Genomic DNA, 18,517 nt, shown 5'->3' with positions numbered 1-18,517 from the left:
GGTGGGTTTTGCAGAGAGAGAGAGAGAGAGAGAGAGAGAGAGTGCAAAGCTGTCATCAAGGCAAAGGGTGGCTATTTGAAGAATCTCAAATATAGAATATATTTTGATTTGTTTAACACTTTTTGGATGTTATTTCATAGTTTTGATGTCTTCACTATTATTCTACAATATAGAAAATAGTAAAAATAAAGAAAAACCCTTGAATGAGCAGGTGTTTGACCGGTAGTGTATATTCCAGATTGTATAGATGGACTAGTATGTGTATGTATTTGTTTGTTGAATGTCTTGTAGAGGAGTGATGTTCTAATCATCATGTTCCCCTGTTCTCTTCAGTAGGTTGGTGTGATGTTGTATAAGTGTTGTTTAAGTGTTGTTTAAGTGTTGTTTCTGTGTTGTATAAGTGTTGTTTCTGTGTTGTTTAAGTGTTGTTTCTGTGTTGTTTAAGTGTTGTTTAAGTGTTGTTTCTGTGTTGTTTAAGTGTTGTTTATGTGTTGTTTAAGTGTTGTTTAAGTGTTGTTTCTGTGTTGTATAAGTGTTGTTTCTGTGTTGTTTCTGTGTTGTTTAAGTGTTGTTTCTGTGTTGTTTAAGTGTTGTTTCTGTGTTGTATAAGTGTTGTTTCTGTGTTGTATAAGTGTTGTTTCTGTGTTGTTTCTGTGTTGTTTAAGTGTTGTTTCTGTGTTGTTTAAGTGTTGTTTAAGTGTTGTTTAAGTGTTGTTTAAGTGTTGTTTCTGTGTTGTTTAAGTGTTGTTTCTGTGTTGTTTAAGTGTTGTTTAAGTGTTGTTTCTGTGTTCCCTCAGGGAGGTGAGCACTGTTACTACTATGGCCAGGTGAGGGGGAAAGATGACTCCCATGTGGCCTTGTCTACCTGCAATGGGCTGCAGTAAGTGAACGAACAGCAGTAGTTTTATATAATAATCAGTGCCTGGAATATGTGTGGATATTGTAGCTCAGTTGGTTGGCAGGGATGTAGCTCAGTTGGTTGAGCATGGCGTTTGCAACGCCAGGGTTGTGGGTTCAATACCCACGGGGGGCCAGTAAAAAAAAAAAATATATATATATAAACAAACAAAAAAGAATAATGTATGCACTCACTAACTGTAAGTCGCTCTGGATAAGAGCGTCTGCTAAATGACTAAAATGTAAATGTATTCATCTGTGCACTCTACAGCTGCTATTGACTAAGTATTGACTGTCTTTACTTTTCCTCTCGCTCCCCCTGTCTTTGCCTGACAGAGGAATGTTTGATGATGGACTCTATGTCTATCTAATGGAGCCGTTGCATCAGACTCACTCAATTGTAAGTTCTTCCTTCCATTTATGTTTTTACAAATCTTTGCTACACTAATAACATTGTTCTACCTCTACTTGTGTTACTGCTAGGATCGCTTTTACCACTTTTACCATTACTAAAGCCTCCTTTTACTGTTACTAAAGCCTCCTTTTACCGTTACTAAAGCCTCCTTTTACCGTTACTAAAGCATCATTTTACCGTTACTAAAGCCTCCTTTTACCGTTACTAAAGCCTCCTTTCACCGTTACTAAAGCCTCCTTTTACCATTACTAAAGCATCCTTTTACCGTTACTAAGGCCTCCTTTTACCATTACTAAACCCTCCTTTTACCGTTACTAAAGCCTCCTTTGACCATTACTAAAGCCTCCTTTTACCGTTACTAAAGCCTCCTTTGACCGTTACTAAACCCTCCTTTTACCGTTACTAAAGCCTCCTTTTACCATTACTAAAGCCTCCTTTTTACTGTAAAGGCACATTAGGTTATCTAGTGAAAATTGACATACGCCATTGTCAAGGGCATTCTTGTTTTTGAAGGAAGTCCATGGTTTACTATAATGAAGGACATATGATTACAAAGTGCTGTACGTATAGAAATGGTTTTACCTCACTAATGTCTTATTGATCTTTTCCTAATGTTACATAAGCCCAGAACATACTGTATACCATTCAAGGTCCATGATGAAAATGGAAAGGACAATGATAATGTATTTAGCATAATAAAGTATTTGATTTTAACTATTGATTGATGTTGACTCTATAGTTGTGAAAACCTGATCATGTTCCTTGTTATGCAGTTTAATGTCGATACCCTCCAATAACCTCTTCTTCTGTAACTTGACCCCTCTTCCCTGTTCCCTCCACCCTCATCACACCCCTGTTGACGGCCTGTTGATGGTTTCTCCCTCACAGGATACAGCCGCACGGCCCCACTCACTGCACAGGACTCCCAGCCTCCAGTGGAACAGTGACTCAGAGGAACTGGGTAAGGTGTTCTGCATCTGGCTGCCGTCTTGGATCTTGCATAACCTCCACCCGCCCACCACCACTTTACATTAACACTCTCATGGCCTGTCTACCTGGCCTTCCAAAACCTTAGACATTAGATTCCCCTCACCTGGGTCAAATACATATGTCAAATATCTGTGTTGCGCTTGATTTGCCTGGTAGATTGGAACCAATGGAGTGAAGTACAAACTCCAAGGGTAAATTAAACATACTTCAAGTGCTTCTTTCAAATATTTGACCTATGCATACATCAGCTTAATATTTTCATGTATTTGACGCAGGTCGGGACTTGTTGACACATAATCACAGAACACAGCATGGCGTCGGTATCCTGCCGTAGACCTTGGTGTGTTTCTCTAACTTTGTTGTTGTGTCTCTCTAGTGAAGGATGAGCGGCTGCTCTCGGGGCTGGATGACATGTCCTGGCTGCTCTCGGGGCTGGATGACATATCCTGGCTGAAGCGCAGGAAAAAGCGAGATGTAAGTCTGTGACCTCATCAGTCCCTTAAAGGGATTTTGTAAAACACTCCACCTACTGTAACCCTAACCCTACTGTAACCCTACTGTAACCCTAACCCTACTGTAACCCTAACCCTACTGTAACCCTACTGTAACCCTAACCCTACTGTAACCCTACTGTAACCCTAACCCTACTGTAACCCTAACCCTACTGTAACCCTAACCCTACTGTAACCCTAACCCTACTGTAACCCTACTGTAACCCTAACCCTACTGTAACCCTAACCCTACTGTAACCCTACTGTAACCCTAACCCTACTGTAACCCTACTGTAACCCTAACCCTACTGTAACCCTAACCCTACTGTAACCCTAACCCTACTGTAACCCTACTGTAACCCTAACCCTACTGTAACCCTACTGTAACCCTAACCCTACTGTAACCCTAACCCTAACCCTACTGTAACCCTAACCCTACTGTAACCCTACTGTAACCCTAACCCTACTGTAACCCTAACCCTACTGTAACCCTAACCCTACTGTAACCCTACTGTAACCCTAACCCTACTGTAACCCTACTGTAACCCTAACCCTACTGTAACCCTACTGTAACCCTAACCCTACTGTAACCCTACTGTAACCCTAACCCTACTGTAACCCTAACCCTACTGTAACCCTACTGTAACCCTAACCCTACTGTAACCCTACTGTAACCCTAAACCTACTGTAACCCTACTGTAACCCTACTGTAACCCTACTGTAACCCTAACCCTACTGTAACCCTAAACCTACTGTAACCCTAACCCTACTGTAACCCTAACCCTACTGTAACCCTACTGTAACCCTACTGTAACCCTACTGTAACCCTAACCCTACTGTAACCCTACTGTAACCCTAACCCTACTGTAACCCTAACCCTACTGTAACCCTACTGTAACCCTAACCCTACTGTAACCCTAACCCTACTGTAACCCTAACCCTACTGTAACCCTAACCCTACTGTAACCCTACTGTAACCCTAACCCTACTGTAACCCTACTGTAACCCTAACCCTACTGTAACTCTACTGTAACCCTAACCCTACTGTAACCCTACTGTAACCCTAACCCTACTGTAACCCTAACCCTACTGTAACCCTAACCCTACTGTAACCCTACTGTAACCCTAACCCTACTGTAACCCTACTGTAACCCTAACCCTACTGTAACCCTACTGTAACCCTAACCCTACTGTAACCCTACTGTAACCCTAACCCTACTGTAACCCTAACCCTACTGTAACCCTACTGTAACCCTACTGTAACCCTAACCCTACTGTAACCCTAACCCTACTGTAACCCTACTGTAACCCTAACCCTACTGTAACCCTAACCCTACTGTAACCCTACTGTAACCCTAACCCTACTGTAACCCTACTGTAACCCTAACCCTACTGTAACCCTAACCCTACTGTAACCCTACTGTAACCCTAACCCTACTGTAACCCTAACCCTACTGTAACCCTAACCCTACTGTAACCCTACTGTAACCCTAACCCTACTGTAACCCTAACCCTACTGTAACCCTAACCCTACTGTAACCCTACTGTAACCCTAACCCTACTGTAACCCTAACCCTACTGTAACCCTAACCCTACTGTAACCCTACTGTAACCCTAACCCTACTGTAACCCTAACCCTACTGTAACCCTACTGTAACCCTAACCCTACTGTAACCCTACTGTAACCCTAACCCTACTGTAACCCTACTGTAACCCTAACCCTACTGTAACCCTAACCCTACTGTAACCCTAACCCTACTGTAACCCTAACCCTACTGTAACCCTACTGTAACCCTAACCCTACTGTAACCCTAACCCTACTGTAACCCTAACCCTACTGTAACCCTACTGTAACCCTAACCCTACTGTAACCCTAACCCTACTGTAACCCTACTGTAACCCTAACCCTACTGTAACCCTAACCCTACTGTAACCCTACTGTAACCCTAACCCTACTGTAACCCTACTGTAACCCTAACCCTACTGTAACCCTACTGTAACCCTAACCCTACTGTAACCCTAACCCTACTGTAACCCTACTGTAACCCTAACCCTACTGTAACCCTACTGTAACCCTAACCCTACTGTAACCCTAACCCTACTGTAACCTAACCCTACTGTAACCCTAACCCTACTGTAACCCTAACCCTACTGTAACCCTAACCCTACTGTAACCCTAACCCTACTGTAACCCTACTGTAACCCTACTGTAACCCTAACCCTACTGTAACCCTACTGTAACACAGTCCACCTACTGTTCATCCACCCCTGCTTTGTTATAACCTAGTGTGCTATGTAGCCTTGTTTTATAACCTAGTGTACTATGTAGCCTGGTGTTATAACCTAGTGTACTATGTAGCCTGGTGTTATAACCTAGTGTACTATGTAGCCTGGTGTTATAACCTAGTGTACTATGTAGCCTGATCTTATAACCTAGTGTACTATGTAGCCTGGTGTTATAACCTAGCCTTCCAGTATAGGGCCTCAATGTGACCTCTGTTCAATTAAATCCCTCAAGCTTCTCTCACAACATAATTTGCAACTCAGCACAACACAACATTTTCTATTTTGTTCTCATCTATAAATCTGTCATTGCTGTGTGTTATGAAAGTGAACTAATCTGTGGCTTTTTCAGATGCCTCGGAATGTATTTGAGGAGATGAAGTATTTGGAGATTATGATCGTCAGTGACCATAATATGGTATGTGCCCTCAAAACAAAGCCAAGCAACACACTTCTAAACAGAAGACAGGAAACATGAATTAATATTTCAGCAATGTTTCATGCTTTTACTGTTAAGAATGACTCAAAATACTGGACTCCGCGACATTCCAGAAACACACAGGAGACCTGTTTTTCCTCTCTTGATTGATGCTTAGCCAGCTATGGCCACAAGAGGGTGCAACACTATTGAATGTGGTGGTGTATGTGTGATTCATATCCTATCCAACATAACCATCATCCAGATTTGAAAACACCAGGCTTATTCTATTGCTGGCGTGGACCATCAAAAATCAACATGTATATTTTATGTATTTCAAAAAGGGTGTTATAGAAGCTTGATATCTTTAAGTATTTATTCTTATTCCCCTAATAATAGTTTTTAATAACATTTGTGTCATTGTTTTTGTGTGGTCTGCAGTATAAGCGACACCAGACCAAGCAGCACACCAGGAACTCTGCCAAGTCAGTGGTGAATCTTGTGGATGCTGTGAGTAACATCTTCAGTTGGCTCTGAGAACTGATTCGTATTTTTGTACCTTTATTCAAATCAAATCAAATCAAATTGTATTTGCCACATGCGCCGAATACAACAGGTGTAGACATTACAGTGAAACGCTTACTTACAAGCCCTTAACCAACAATGCATAAAAAAATAAAATAAAGTGTTAAGTAAAAAAAATAAAAGCAAATAACTAAATAGCAGCAGTAAAATAAAATAACAGTAGGGAGGCTATATACAGGGGGGTACCGGTGCAGAGTCAATGTGCGGGGGCACCGGCAAGTCGAGGTAATTTAGGTAATATGTACATGTGAGTAGAGTTAAAGTGACTATGCATAAATAATAAACAGAGTAGCAGCAGCGTAAAAGAGGGGGGTGGGGGGGCAGTGCAAATAGTCAGGGTAGCCATGATTAGCTGTTCAGGAGTCTTATGGCTTGGGGGTAGAAGCTGTTGAGAAGCCTTTTGGACCTAGACTTGGCGCTCCGGTACCGCTTGCCGTGCGGTAGCAGAGAGAACAGTCTATGACTAGGGTGGCTGGAGTCTTTGACAATTTTGAGGGCCTTCCTCTGACACTGCCTGTTATAGAGGTCCTGGATGACAGGAAGCTTGGCCCCAGACCGAGCAGTTGCCATACCAGGCGGGGATGCAACCAGTCAGGATGCTCTCGATGGTGCAGCTGTAGAACTTTTTGAGGATCTGAGGACCCATACCAAATCTTTTCAGTCTCCTGAGGGGGAATAGGCTTTGTCGTGCCCTCTTCACGACTGTCTGTTTGGAAAATGATAGTTTGTTGGTGATGTGGACACCAAGGAACTTGAAGCTCTCAACCTGCTCCACAACAGCCCTGTTGATGAGAATGGGGGCGTGCTCAGTCCTCTTTTTTTTTTCCAGTTGTCCACAATCATCTCCTTTGTCTTGATCACATTGAGGGAGAGGTTGTTATCCTGGCACCACACGGCCAGGTCTTGGACCTCCTCCCTATAGGCTGTCTCATCGTTGTCGGTGATCAGGCCTACCACTGTTGTGTCGTCAGCAAACTTAATGATGGTGTTGAATTCGTGCCTGGCCATGCAGTCATGGGTGAACAGGGAGTACAGGAGGGGACTGAGCACGCACCCCTGAGGGGCCCCCGTATTGAGGATCAGCGTGACAGATGTGTTGTTACCTACCCTTACCACCTGGGGGGCGGCCCGTCAGGAAGTCCAGGATCCAGTTGCAGAGGGAGGTGTTTAGTCCCAGGATCCTTAGCTTAGTGATGAGCTTTGAGGGCACTATGGTGTTGAACGCTGAGCTGTAGTCAATGAACAGCATTCTCACGTAGGTGTTCCTCTTGTCCAGGTGGGAAAGGGCAGTGTGGAGTGCAATAGAGATTGCATAATCTGTGGAGCTGTTGGGGCTGTATGCAAGTTGGAGTGGGTCTAGGGTTTCTGGGATAATGGTGTTGATGTGAGCCATGACCAGCCTTTCAAAGCACTTCATGGCTACAGACGTGAGTGCTACGGGTCGGTAGTCATTTAGGCAGGTTATCTTAGTGTCTTTGGGCACAGGGACTATGGTGGTCTGCTTGAAACATGTAGGTATTACAGACTCAGTCAGGGACATGTTGAAAATGTCAGTGAAGACACTAGCCAGTTGGTCAGCACATGCTCGGAGTACATGTCCTGGTAGGCTTGTGTCACTGGGCAGCTCGCGGCTGTGCTTCCTTTTGTAGTCTGTAATAGTTTTCAAGCCCTGCCACATCCGACGAGTGTCAGAGCCGGTGTAGTACAATTAAATCTTAGTCCGGTATTGACTCTTTGCCTGTTTGATGGTTCGTCGGAGGGCATAGCGGGATTTCTTATAAGCGTCCGGTGTTAGATTCCCTTTCAACTGCACATATTCTGCCCTTCACCTCTTGTTTCTGGTTTATGTCTCAGGGTGTCCATCAGAACAATCTAGAATAATGTTTAACTGATTCTAATTCTCTGGCTCTTGTGTACCTAAATAATATTTTCAATGCAATCATAGTTTAATAAATCATAGTTTAATCAATCATAGCTTAATCAATTATTGTGTTTGCAAAACACAAGTATATCTACACATTAAATTTACAGATTAATTTATCAAATGTATATGTATTTTTTGTTGAAAACAGCTGTTTTTATTTATATTAAAGTGCCCCTAGAGGTAGAACCCAGAATTGACCACTTCTTCATGTGTCACACACTGTATATCTCCTGTACCTTGAGTCTCCTGTAATTTGATTCTCCTGTACCCTGAGTCTCCTGTAATCTGAGTCTCCTGTAATCTGAGTCTCCTGTAATCTGAGCCTCTTGTACCCTGAGTCTCCTGTACCCTGAGTCTCCTGTACCTCAGTCTCCTGTACCCTGAGTCTCCTGTACCTCAGTCTCCTGTACCTCAGTCTCCTGTACCCTCAGTCTCCTGTACCCTGAGTCTCCTGTAACCTGAATCTCCTGTAACCTGAGTCTCCTGTACCCTTGTGTCCTGTACCTCAGTCTCCTGTACCCTCAGTCTCCTGTACCCTGAGTCTCCTGTACCCTGAGTGTCCTGTACACTGAGTCTCCTGTACCCTGACTCTCCTGTTATCTCAGTCTCCTGTACCTCAGTCTCCTGTACACCAGTCTCCTGTACCTTCAGTCTCCTGTACCTCAGTCTCCTGTACACCATTCTCCTGTACCTTCAGTCTCCTGTACCGTCAGTCTCCTGCACCCTCAGTCTCCTGTATCTTCAGTTTCCTGTACCTTCAGTCTCCTGTACCCTCAGTCTCCTGTACCCTCAGTCTCCTGTACCCTGAGTCTCCTGTACCCTGAGTCTCCTGTACCCTCAGTCTCCTGTACCTCAGTCTCCTGTACCTCAGTCTCCTGTACCCTCAGCCTCCTGTACCATGAGTCTCCTTTACCTCAGTCTCCTGTACCCTCAGTCTCCTGTACCCTCAGTCTCCTGTACCCTCAGTCTCCTGTACCTCAGTCTCCTGTACCTCAGTCTCCTGTACCTCAGTCTCCTGTACCTCAGTCTCCTGTACCCTCAGCCTCCTGTACCATGAGTCTCCTTTACCTCAGTCTCCTGTACCCTCAGTCTCCTGTACCCTCAGTCTCCTGTACCCTCAGTCTCCTGTACCCTCAGTCTCCTGTACCTCAGTCTCCTGTACCTCAGTCTCCTGTACCTCAGTCTCCTGTACCTCAGTCTCCTGTACCTCAGTCTCCTGTACCTCAGTCTCCTGTACCCTGATTCTCCTGTACCCTGAGTCTCCTGTACCTCAGTCTCTTGTACCCTGAGTCTCCTGTACCTCAGTCTCCTGTACCCTGATTCTCCTGTACCCTGAGTCTCCTGTACCTCAGTCTCTGTCCTGTCCCGTCCCGTGTCTCTCCCTTCTCCCAGTGTGCTGTATACCCTGTCCTGTCTTGTCCTGTCCTGTCCCGTCCCGTGTCTCTCCCTGCTCCCAGTGTGCTCTATCCCCTGTCCTGTCCTGTCCTGTCCCGTGTCTCTCCCTGCTCCCAGTGTGCTGTATACCCCTGTCCTGTCCTGTCCTGTCCCGTGTCTCTCCCTGCTCCCAGTGTGCTCTATCCCCTGTCCTGTCCCGTCCCGTGTCTCTCCCTGCTCCCAGTGTGCTGTATACCCCTGTCCTGTCCTGTCCTGTCCCGTGTCCCTCCCTGCTCCCGGTGTGCTGTATCCCCTGTCCTGTCCTGTCCTGTCCTCAGACAGTACAGATGATCATTCACACCCAGTATTCTTCACCTGTCCCTGTTCTGTGATTGCGCTCTCTATCTCTCTCTTTCTGTGTTCTCCCACTACCCATCATGCTCCGATGACAGATCTTTAAGGAGCATCTGCACACACGGGTGGTTCTGGTTGCCATGGAGATCTGGACGGACAAGGACCAGATTCCCATCAGTGTGAAGCCGCTGGACATGCTGAAAGATTTCTCTAAGTACCGGGCGCAGAGCATCAAGCAGCACGCTGATGCTGTGCACCTCTTCTCGTAAGTGCTCTCTCCTCTCTGTTCCTCAGGGCTCCCCATACTGTCTGCCCGTCTTTGTGTCTGCCTGTCTGCCTATCTGTGTGTCTGCCTGTCTGTCTGTCTGTGTGTCTGTCTGTCTGCCTGTATGTGTGTCTGTCTGTCTGTCTGTCTGTCTGTCTGTCTGTATGTATGTGTGTCTGCCTGCCTGTGTGTCTGCCTGTGTGTCTGCCTGTGTGTCTGCCTGTCTGTTTCCCTGTCTGTCTGTCTGTTTCTCTGTGTGTCTGTGTGTCTGTTTCCCTGTCTGCCTGTCTGTCTGTCTGTCTGTTTCCCTGTCTGTCTGCCTGTATGTGTGTCTGTCTGTCTGTCTGCCTGTGTGTCTGTCTGTCTGTCTGCCTGTGTGTCTGTCTGTCTGTCTGTCGGCCTGTTTGTCTGCTAGTTACTCTGTGTCTCTTCGATGCACAGCAATGTGACCTTCCACTACAGCCGAAGCAGTGCAGCATACTTCGGAGGCATGTGCTCTGTGAGCCGTGGAGTAGGGGTCAACGAGGTGAGATGTGCTGACTAATGTCCAGGATCATACTGTTTTATTATGGCAGAGCAGACGAGTAACTGCTAATGTTTTGTACCTGCAGTATGGCAACACGTGGTCCATGGCTTCGTCACTCTCCCAGAGCTTGGCCCAGAACCTTGGCATCCAGTGGGATCCAGTCGCCAAGAGGAGTACAGAGACTGCCTCACAGATTTAAAAAGCAGTCCTTTTTAGAAATATCAAATTTTACAATCTATGTTTTTTAAATTTAGAATAATCTATTTCTTTGATGGAAATGTTGTGTGTTGTTCTCTCTCACAGAGGAATGTGGCTGCTCTGACTCCTGGGTGGGCTGCATCATGGAGGATAATGGGTAATGGGCTACCGCACTACTGTTATTCTCACTCTCTCTGTTTCTGTCTCTATGTCTCTCTCTCCCTGTTACATGTCATCCCCTCACACACACACACAGACTGATAGAGAGAGAGAGAGAGAGAGAGAAAGAGAGAGAGAGAGAGAGAGAGAGAGAGAGAGAGAGAGAGAGAGTTTGAAATAATCTTTATTGGGTCTGGGAGCCCACCACACAAATACTCATACAAAACCGTATTTACACATCAATTAAAAACACAACTCCAATTCCTCCTCCACAGTAACTGAACACAACAGCATCTGAATATCCCATATACTCATAAACAGATCAATATTGTTGACCAGTTTATAATAGGCAAACTCAATTCTTAGTCTTGCTGCCAACATTCCCTCCAGCATTCCCACCACATCCACAGACCCCTTGTCCCCGAATACTGTTCTTTCGGGTCTTCCATATGGCTAATTTTGCTGCCCCTAACACAAAATTAAGCAACACAACTACAGCTTTCTGACTAAACCTGTACTTTGGCCCAAATATATACAGTTGGGAAGAGAAAACCTCTCCCAGAGCTGAGAACCAATTAGTGATCAGGTCAATCATCCCGACCAACCTGGGACACTGTAAAAACAGATGTGCCAGAGTTTCAGACTGAGCACAGAATGGACACCCCTCCCCAACAGTAGGATCCAGGTGTACCAGATACATGTTGGTGGCTATGGCTCCATGTATTATCCTCCATTGGAGGTCAGCTGTCCTCTTATCAATAGGCAGTTTGTATAATGTTCGCCAACAGCCTTTTGGGGAGGCACCTGGACCAAGCACACCCGCCCACCTCGTCGATTTTACCCCTTCCAGGGAAGAGGCATGGGACACCTTTACACATATTCTGTACATGGCCTTCTTTCCCACCTCCTTGAACTCCCCCAGCTCCGGGGTATCGAAGGAAAGCAGCATCCCCACGTCCTCCTCGAATGCCCCCGCCGCAGCATTAACAATCAGTGCAGGGAACACATAATCCAGACCCTCCTTCCACCGATCAGAATTGGAAGTGTCAGTCACATACTGCAGATGAAGTACTGGCAAGGAATCACAGACCTCAGCGACGACCTTCCTCAGTAGGCGAGACGATCGGATCCCCGCTCTTTCTCCCAGCTCCTCCAACGACCTATTCCTGTTCCACATCAGATGACCCAGCTTAGTACACCCCACGCCTAACAGGCATGAACGTAGGCTAGCTGAACCCAGAACACGGGACTGGATGGCAGTGTTGTGAAAAAGAGGCTCTTCAAAAAGCCACATCCCTGGTGGTGTGCAGGCCTTACGGGACTTGACCAGAACTCTCCAAGCCTGCATAACAGACTCATAAAATGGAGTCAGGCCAGGCAACTCACCCCCCTCCAGCTTTAAGAGGAAAAGGTGCTTTTCTAAGCCCAAACAGCCCGCTCTCCTCATCAATGCGTAGGCTGTGTCAACCCAGCTAGAACCGTCACTGTACAACAGTCTCTGGGCTGCTTGAAGCCGGAAAGCCATGATCCTGGAAGAAATGTCCACCAGGCCTTGCCCACCCTCGTGCAGTGGCAGGTACAGGGCTGAAGCTTTAATCCAATGTTGTCCAGACCAGAAGAAGTTGACAAGGGTCCTCTGAAGCTCTTGTATCAGACCCTTTGGTGGCTGTAAAATCATTAGTCTGTGCCACAGGGTAGAGGCAGCTAGGTTATTAGCTACCAGTACCCTTCCCCTATAAGACAGCTGGGGCAGCACCCATTTCCATCTTGACAGTCTGGCACACACTTTCTCCACTACACCCTCCCAGTTCTTTTTCTGAAAGACATCGGAGCCTAGAAAAACCCCCAAAGTCTTCATCCCATCTCTGCCCCACTGAAGCCCCCCTGGTAACCGTGGAGCGGACCCCATCTGAAGCTGGCCTGCCCACAGCGCTTCACTCTTTCCCCAATTGACTCTAGCTGAGGAGGCCCCCTCATACACCTTTAAGGCGTCTGAGAGAACCTTAACATCCTCACCCCCTGTAATAAAAACTGTCACGTCATCTGCATACGCAGACAGTGCTATCGTGGGACCCTTCATTACACCTGGCACAGAGAAACCAGTAAGCTTCGCTCTTAAAAAACAAAGCATTGGTTCAATCGCCAGACTGTATAACTGCCCTGAAATTGGGCATCCCTGCCTGATGCCCCTTTGGACAGGGATGGGACAACTCAAACCACCCCCCACCTTCACCATACACGAGGCCCCAGCATACAGTAACTTCATCCAAGACAAAAAAACATCCCCAAACCCAAAGGCTTTCATTGTTTTAAACAAGTACTGGTGGTCCACACGATCAAAAGCCTTCTCCTGATCCAAAGAAAGTAAACCCACATTTACATCAGACAGTTTACAAATGTCCAAAACATCTCTTATTAGAAACAAGTTGTCAACAATAGAGCGATCAGGTACACAGTAGGACTGGTCCTTGTGGACCAACAATCCCAGATACTCTTTCAACCTGTTTGAGAGACATTTAGAAACAATTTTATATTCTGCACACAGCAAAGCAACAGGTCTCCAATTTTTTATGAGAGCCAAATCCCCCTTTTTTGGCAACAGTGAAAGTACCGCACGTTGACAAGATACAGGAAGAGAGCCCTCATGAAAAGATTCACACACCACTTCATAAAAATCCTCCCCAATAGACCCCCAAAAGTGCTTGTAAAACTCAGATGGTAAACCATCAATGCCAGGGGCTCGGCCTGTTGAGAGCTGCATAACTGCTGTGGACAGCTCTTGCAGTGTAATGTCAGAGTCCAATGCGACTCTTTGCTCAGGTCCCAATTGAGGAAGACCGTGTAACAACTGTTCAGTACACAGAGAGTCACAATCCTCCGCCTTATAGAGGGCAGAATAGAAATCCACGGCATGTTGACGCATTTCACTGTCATCCGTGGTCACCTTCCCATCAGGGAGACGAAGGCAGACCATCTGTTTACGTTGCAATGTCGACTGTCCTAGGTTAAAAAAAAAAAGCACTAGGAGCATCCATATCCTTGAGGGAAGCGAAACGAGACCTAATCAAGGCACCCTTCACTCTTTCATGCAGAAACGACCTCAATTCATGTTTCTTGTCCTGTAAGTTCATGACTAGTCCGGGGTCATTCTGAGTGAGCAACTTCAATTCAATAGATTTAATGTTCTGCTCAAGGGCCCTGATAGTCTCTTTAACTTCAATTCGAGACAGAGCAGTATACTGTTGACAAAATAATCGTATTTGGGCCTTCCCAACCTCCCACCATTGTCTCAAGGACTCAAAATTCCCTTTTGTAACCCTCCATTTTTCCCAAAACAACAAAAACCTTTCACAAAACATGACATCATGTAACAATTTAACATTAAAATACCAATAAGATGATGACCTTCGTGGACAGGACAAGTGAATATCAACAGTGACAAAATGGTGATCAGAGAAACCCACAGGAGTAATGTCACACCTTCCAACCCTACTACAGTATTGCTCAGATACATACAACCTGTCTAACCTTGCTGCACTGACATGACCTTCATTAACTTTTAGCCATGTGTACTGCCTAACTTTTGCATTCCTTACTCTCCACACATCAGAAAGCTCAAACTCAGTTAATAGACCAGACAGACAAATTGCTGACCGCAGGTGAGGTTCTTCAGCGGTGCAATCAACAGTAAAATCCACTGTACAGTTCCAGTCCCCCCCTAAAACCATACACCCCTCTTGGTCACACTGTCTTAAGGTTTCCTTTATTTTATCAAAACCAACAATACGCTCTGTACCCTCATTAGGAGCATAAACATTCAAAAAAAATAAAAAAATAAACATAACATCCACCTTGACCAATAAAACCTGACCCTTGACAATCTCTGTTGTAGATACCACAGTCACCCCTAAGCCTGAAGAAAACAAGATTGCCACCCCAGCACTGAAATTAGTACCATGATTGAGTATATGCTGCCCCTCCCACCACATACCCCAGTCAGCCGCATTTTCCTCATCACTATGTGTCTCCTGTAGGAAAACTACATTAAGCCTTTTCTGTTTTATTACTTCTAATACCCAAGCCCTCTTATTCCTGTCCCTTCCTCCATTAATGTTGAGAGAACCTACCCTTAGTACCTCCATATAGAAAAGAAAAAGGAAAAGCAGAAGATACCACAGAGAAACCAGACAAAGAGAATAGAACACCCTATGAGGCATAATCATCATCATTATTTAAATTTTCTCTTAACCTGACCACGTTTCCCACCACCCTTTGCTGCTGCAACAGCAGTAACAAATTTCCTCAAGCGAAACCGCTTCTTCTCACTCAACTGGTCTAACCCCACCGTCTTCTGTAACATCACAGCTGACCTCACAAACTTATCAACATCAAAATAATCTGCCAATTTGACAGATTTCCCAAAAGTCTGATCCAGAAACCCTTTTACCTCCTCTAGATCGTAAATTGAGTCCTCACCAGCTGATACCGTATCAAGAGAGATATCCATATCCATATCCTTCTCCTGATCCTCCTCAACTGAGGCCACAGACCACTGACTCCCCTCTACCACATCCCTTTCAACACTCCCCACTTGCACCCCATCACTCGTACCAGGCATCTCCTCCACTACCTGGGAGACTAGCCCCACCTGAACCCCATTACTCGTAGTGGACATCTCCTCCACTACCTGGGAGACTAGCCCCACCTGAACCCCATTACTCGTAGTGGGCATCTCCTCCACTACCTGGGAGACTAGCCCCACCTGAACCCCATTACTCGTAGTGGGCATCTCCCCCACTACCTGGGAGACTAGCCCCACCTGAACCCCATTACTCGTAGTGGGCATCTCCTCCACTACCTGGGAGACTAGCCCCCCCTGTAACCCAGCACTCATAGTGGGCATCTCCTCCACTACCTGGGAGACTAGCCCCCCCTGTACCCCAGCACTCATAGTGGGCATCTCCTCCACTACCTGGGAGATGAGCTCCACATGAACCCTCTCCTGTAACCCATTAGTGGGCATCTCCTCCACTACCTGGGAGATTAGCTCCACATGTACCCCCTCCTGTACCACAGCACTCGTACTGGGCACCTCCTCACCAGTCTGAGGAAATGGCCCTTCAGATCCATCCTTACCTTCTACAACAAAAAAATCCCCCTGCATAACATTTCCCTCTGGTACAAGTTGCACCTCTGTGCCCTCAACACGGACAACTTGTTCCTCAGCAACAGATGCGTGCGGCTGCTCTACCACTGTCAGCCCACCTCTTCCTACATCAGTGGGCCCAGGCGTTACGAGGACCACCTGCGCCCCTCCCTCTGCCTTCTCCCTTTTCGGGCAAGCATGTCGCTTATGACCAACATCCCCACACTCAAAACACCGTTGACTACCTGTACTAGCATAAGCCATATACAATCTATTGTCATACTTGACTTTAAACGATAACTCCAAAGTCTGTTCCGGTGAGTCCAAAAACATAAACACCTGTCGCCGAAACGACATTACCTGTTTCAACGCCGGGTGTTTGCAACCCAATGGGACAACCTTAATTGAACTTGCAAACTTCCCAAAGCGCAATAACTCGCGCTCCAATAGCTCATTTGGAATGAACGGCGGTACATTTGAAATCGTTACCCTTGTTGACGGAGAAAAAAGCGGCGTAACTTGAATAAACATTCCTTTAAGAAGTATGCCATGCTCAATCATACGATCAACAAGGCGCTCTTCTTTAAGAAATACCACCACCGCTTTATTCATCCGTGACGCATAAGCAACATTCTCATATCCTACCTTCTCTCCTACAGCGACCAAAACCTCTTCCACCGTGACAGTAGCTTCAGTAACACACCTAAAGCCGTGCCGAAGTGACAGGGACGGCGTCCCGATTCGGGCCGCCATCCCCACCAAAATCAGGGTAATTTCGACACGAAAAACAATATACTTAATTCTACCGCAACAAAAAAATAGAAATAATAAACTTAATCATGCATAGAAGAAAAAAAGGATATCACCAAGAAAAGGAAAACCCAGGATATCTAACTCTACACAACACTCGCACTTAGCACTCACTCAAACAATTCCCAGCACGCACCAAACACTCCCAGCATGCAGAGAGAGAGAGAGAGGGAGGAGAGAGAATATAACACTATGAAGCAGATGTTATTATTAGAGGTCCTATTAGGAGAGAGAATAGATTATTTCTACGGATTTCTGTTGAGGGAAATGTGTATTGATGAGCTGCTAACCACCTAGCACCCCAGACCCTCTCTATGAGCTGCTAACCACCTAGTACCTCATACCCTCTCTATGAGCTGCTAACCACCTAGCACCCCAGACCCTCTCTATGAGCTGCTAACCACCTAGCACCCCAGACCCTCTCTATGAGCTGCTAACCACCTAGCACCCCAGACCCTCTCTATGAGCTGCTAACCACCTAGCACCCCAGACCCTCTCTATGATCTGCTAACCACCTAGCACCCCAGACCCTCTCTATGAGCTGCTAACCACCTAGCACCCCAGACCCTCTCTATGATCTGCTAACCACCTAGTACCTCATACCCTCTCTATGAGCTGCTAACCACCTAGCACCCCAGACCCTCTCTATGAGCTGCTAACCACCTACTACCCCAGACTCTTTCTATGATCTGCTAACCACCTAGCACCCCAGACCCTCTCTATGAGCTGCTAACCACCTAGCACCCCAGATTCTCTCTATGAGCTGCTAACCACCTAGCACCCCAGACCCTCTCTATGAGCTGCTAACCACCTAGTACCTCATACCCTCTCTATGAGCTGCTAACCACCTAGCACCCCAGACTCTCTCTATGATCTGCTAACCACCTAGCACCCCAGACCCTCTCTATGAGCTGCTAACCACCTAGCACCCCAGACTCTCTCTATGAGCTGCTAACCACCTAGCACCCCAGACCCTCTCTATGAGCTGCTAACCACCTAGCACCCCAGACCCACTCTATGAGCAACTAACCACCTAGCACCCCAGACCCTCTCTATGAGCTGCTAACCACCTAGCACCCCAGACCCACTCTATGAGCAACTAACCACCTAGCACCCCAGACCCTCTCTATGAGCTGCTAACCACCTAGTACCCCAGACTCTCTCTATGAGCTGCTAACCACCTAGCACCCCAGACCCTCTCTATGAGCTGCTAACCACCTAGCACCCCAGACCCTCTCTATGAGCTGCTAACCACCTAGCACCCCAGACCCTCTCTATGAGCTGCTAACCACCTAGCACCCCAGACCCTCTCTATGAGCTGCTAACCACCTAGCACCCCAGACCCTCTCTATGAGCTGCTAACCACCTAGCACCCCAGCCCCTCTCTATGAGCTGCTAACCACCTAGTACCCCAGCCTCTCTATGAGCTGCTAACCACCTAGCACCCCAGACACTCTCTATGAGCTGCTAACCACCTAGTACCTCATACCCTCTCTATGAGCTGCTAACCACCTAGCACCCCAGACTCTCTCTATGAGCTGCTAACCACCTAGCACCCCAGCCTCTCTCTATGAGCTGCTAACCACCTAGCACCCCAGACCCTCTCTATGAGCTGCTAACCACCTAGCACCCCAGACCCTCTCTATGAGCTGCTAACCACCTAGTACCTCATACCCTCTCTA

The 18,517-nt window shown here is 46.5% G+C and overlaps 1 protein-coding gene across 1 annotated transcript in view; it reads left to right on the top strand.

Moving 5' to 3' along the window:
- Positions 1-18,517, top strand: part of LOC311124430 (disintegrin and metalloproteinase domain-containing protein 23-like) — a gene marked incomplete at both ends in the record, with an annotated part of 66,659 nt that overhangs the window by 20,490 nt on the left and 27,652 nt on the right. Inside the window, 10 exons of the mRNA XM_084198579.1 lie at positions 743-880; positions 1,234-1,297; positions 2,201-2,273; positions 2,679-2,776; positions 5,429-5,494; positions 5,936-6,004; positions 9,830-9,996; positions 10,438-10,522; positions 10,608-10,695; positions 10,826-10,877. Coding sequence (XP_084054705.1) covers positions 743-880; positions 1,234-1,297; positions 2,201-2,273; positions 2,679-2,776; positions 5,429-5,494; positions 5,936-6,004; positions 9,830-9,996; positions 10,438-10,522; positions 10,608-10,695; positions 10,826-10,877 — 900 coding nt within the window. The remainder of the gene's footprint in view (positions 1-742; positions 881-1,233; positions 1,298-2,200; positions 2,274-2,678; positions 2,777-5,428; positions 5,495-5,935; positions 6,005-9,829; positions 9,997-10,437; positions 10,523-10,607; positions 10,696-10,825; positions 10,878-18,517) is intronic.

The sequence above is a fragment of the Coregonus lavaretus genome (genome assembly GCF_964263955.1).
Source record: "Coregonus lavaretus genome assembly, contig: HAP1_SCAFFOLD_285, whole genome shotgun sequence".
Taxonomy (NCBI): Eukaryota; Metazoa; Chordata; class Actinopteri; order Salmoniformes; family Salmonidae; genus Coregonus; species Coregonus lavaretus.
The sequence above is the reverse complement of the archived record's forward strand: the minus strand, read 5'-3'. Positions and strand labels throughout refer to the sequence as shown.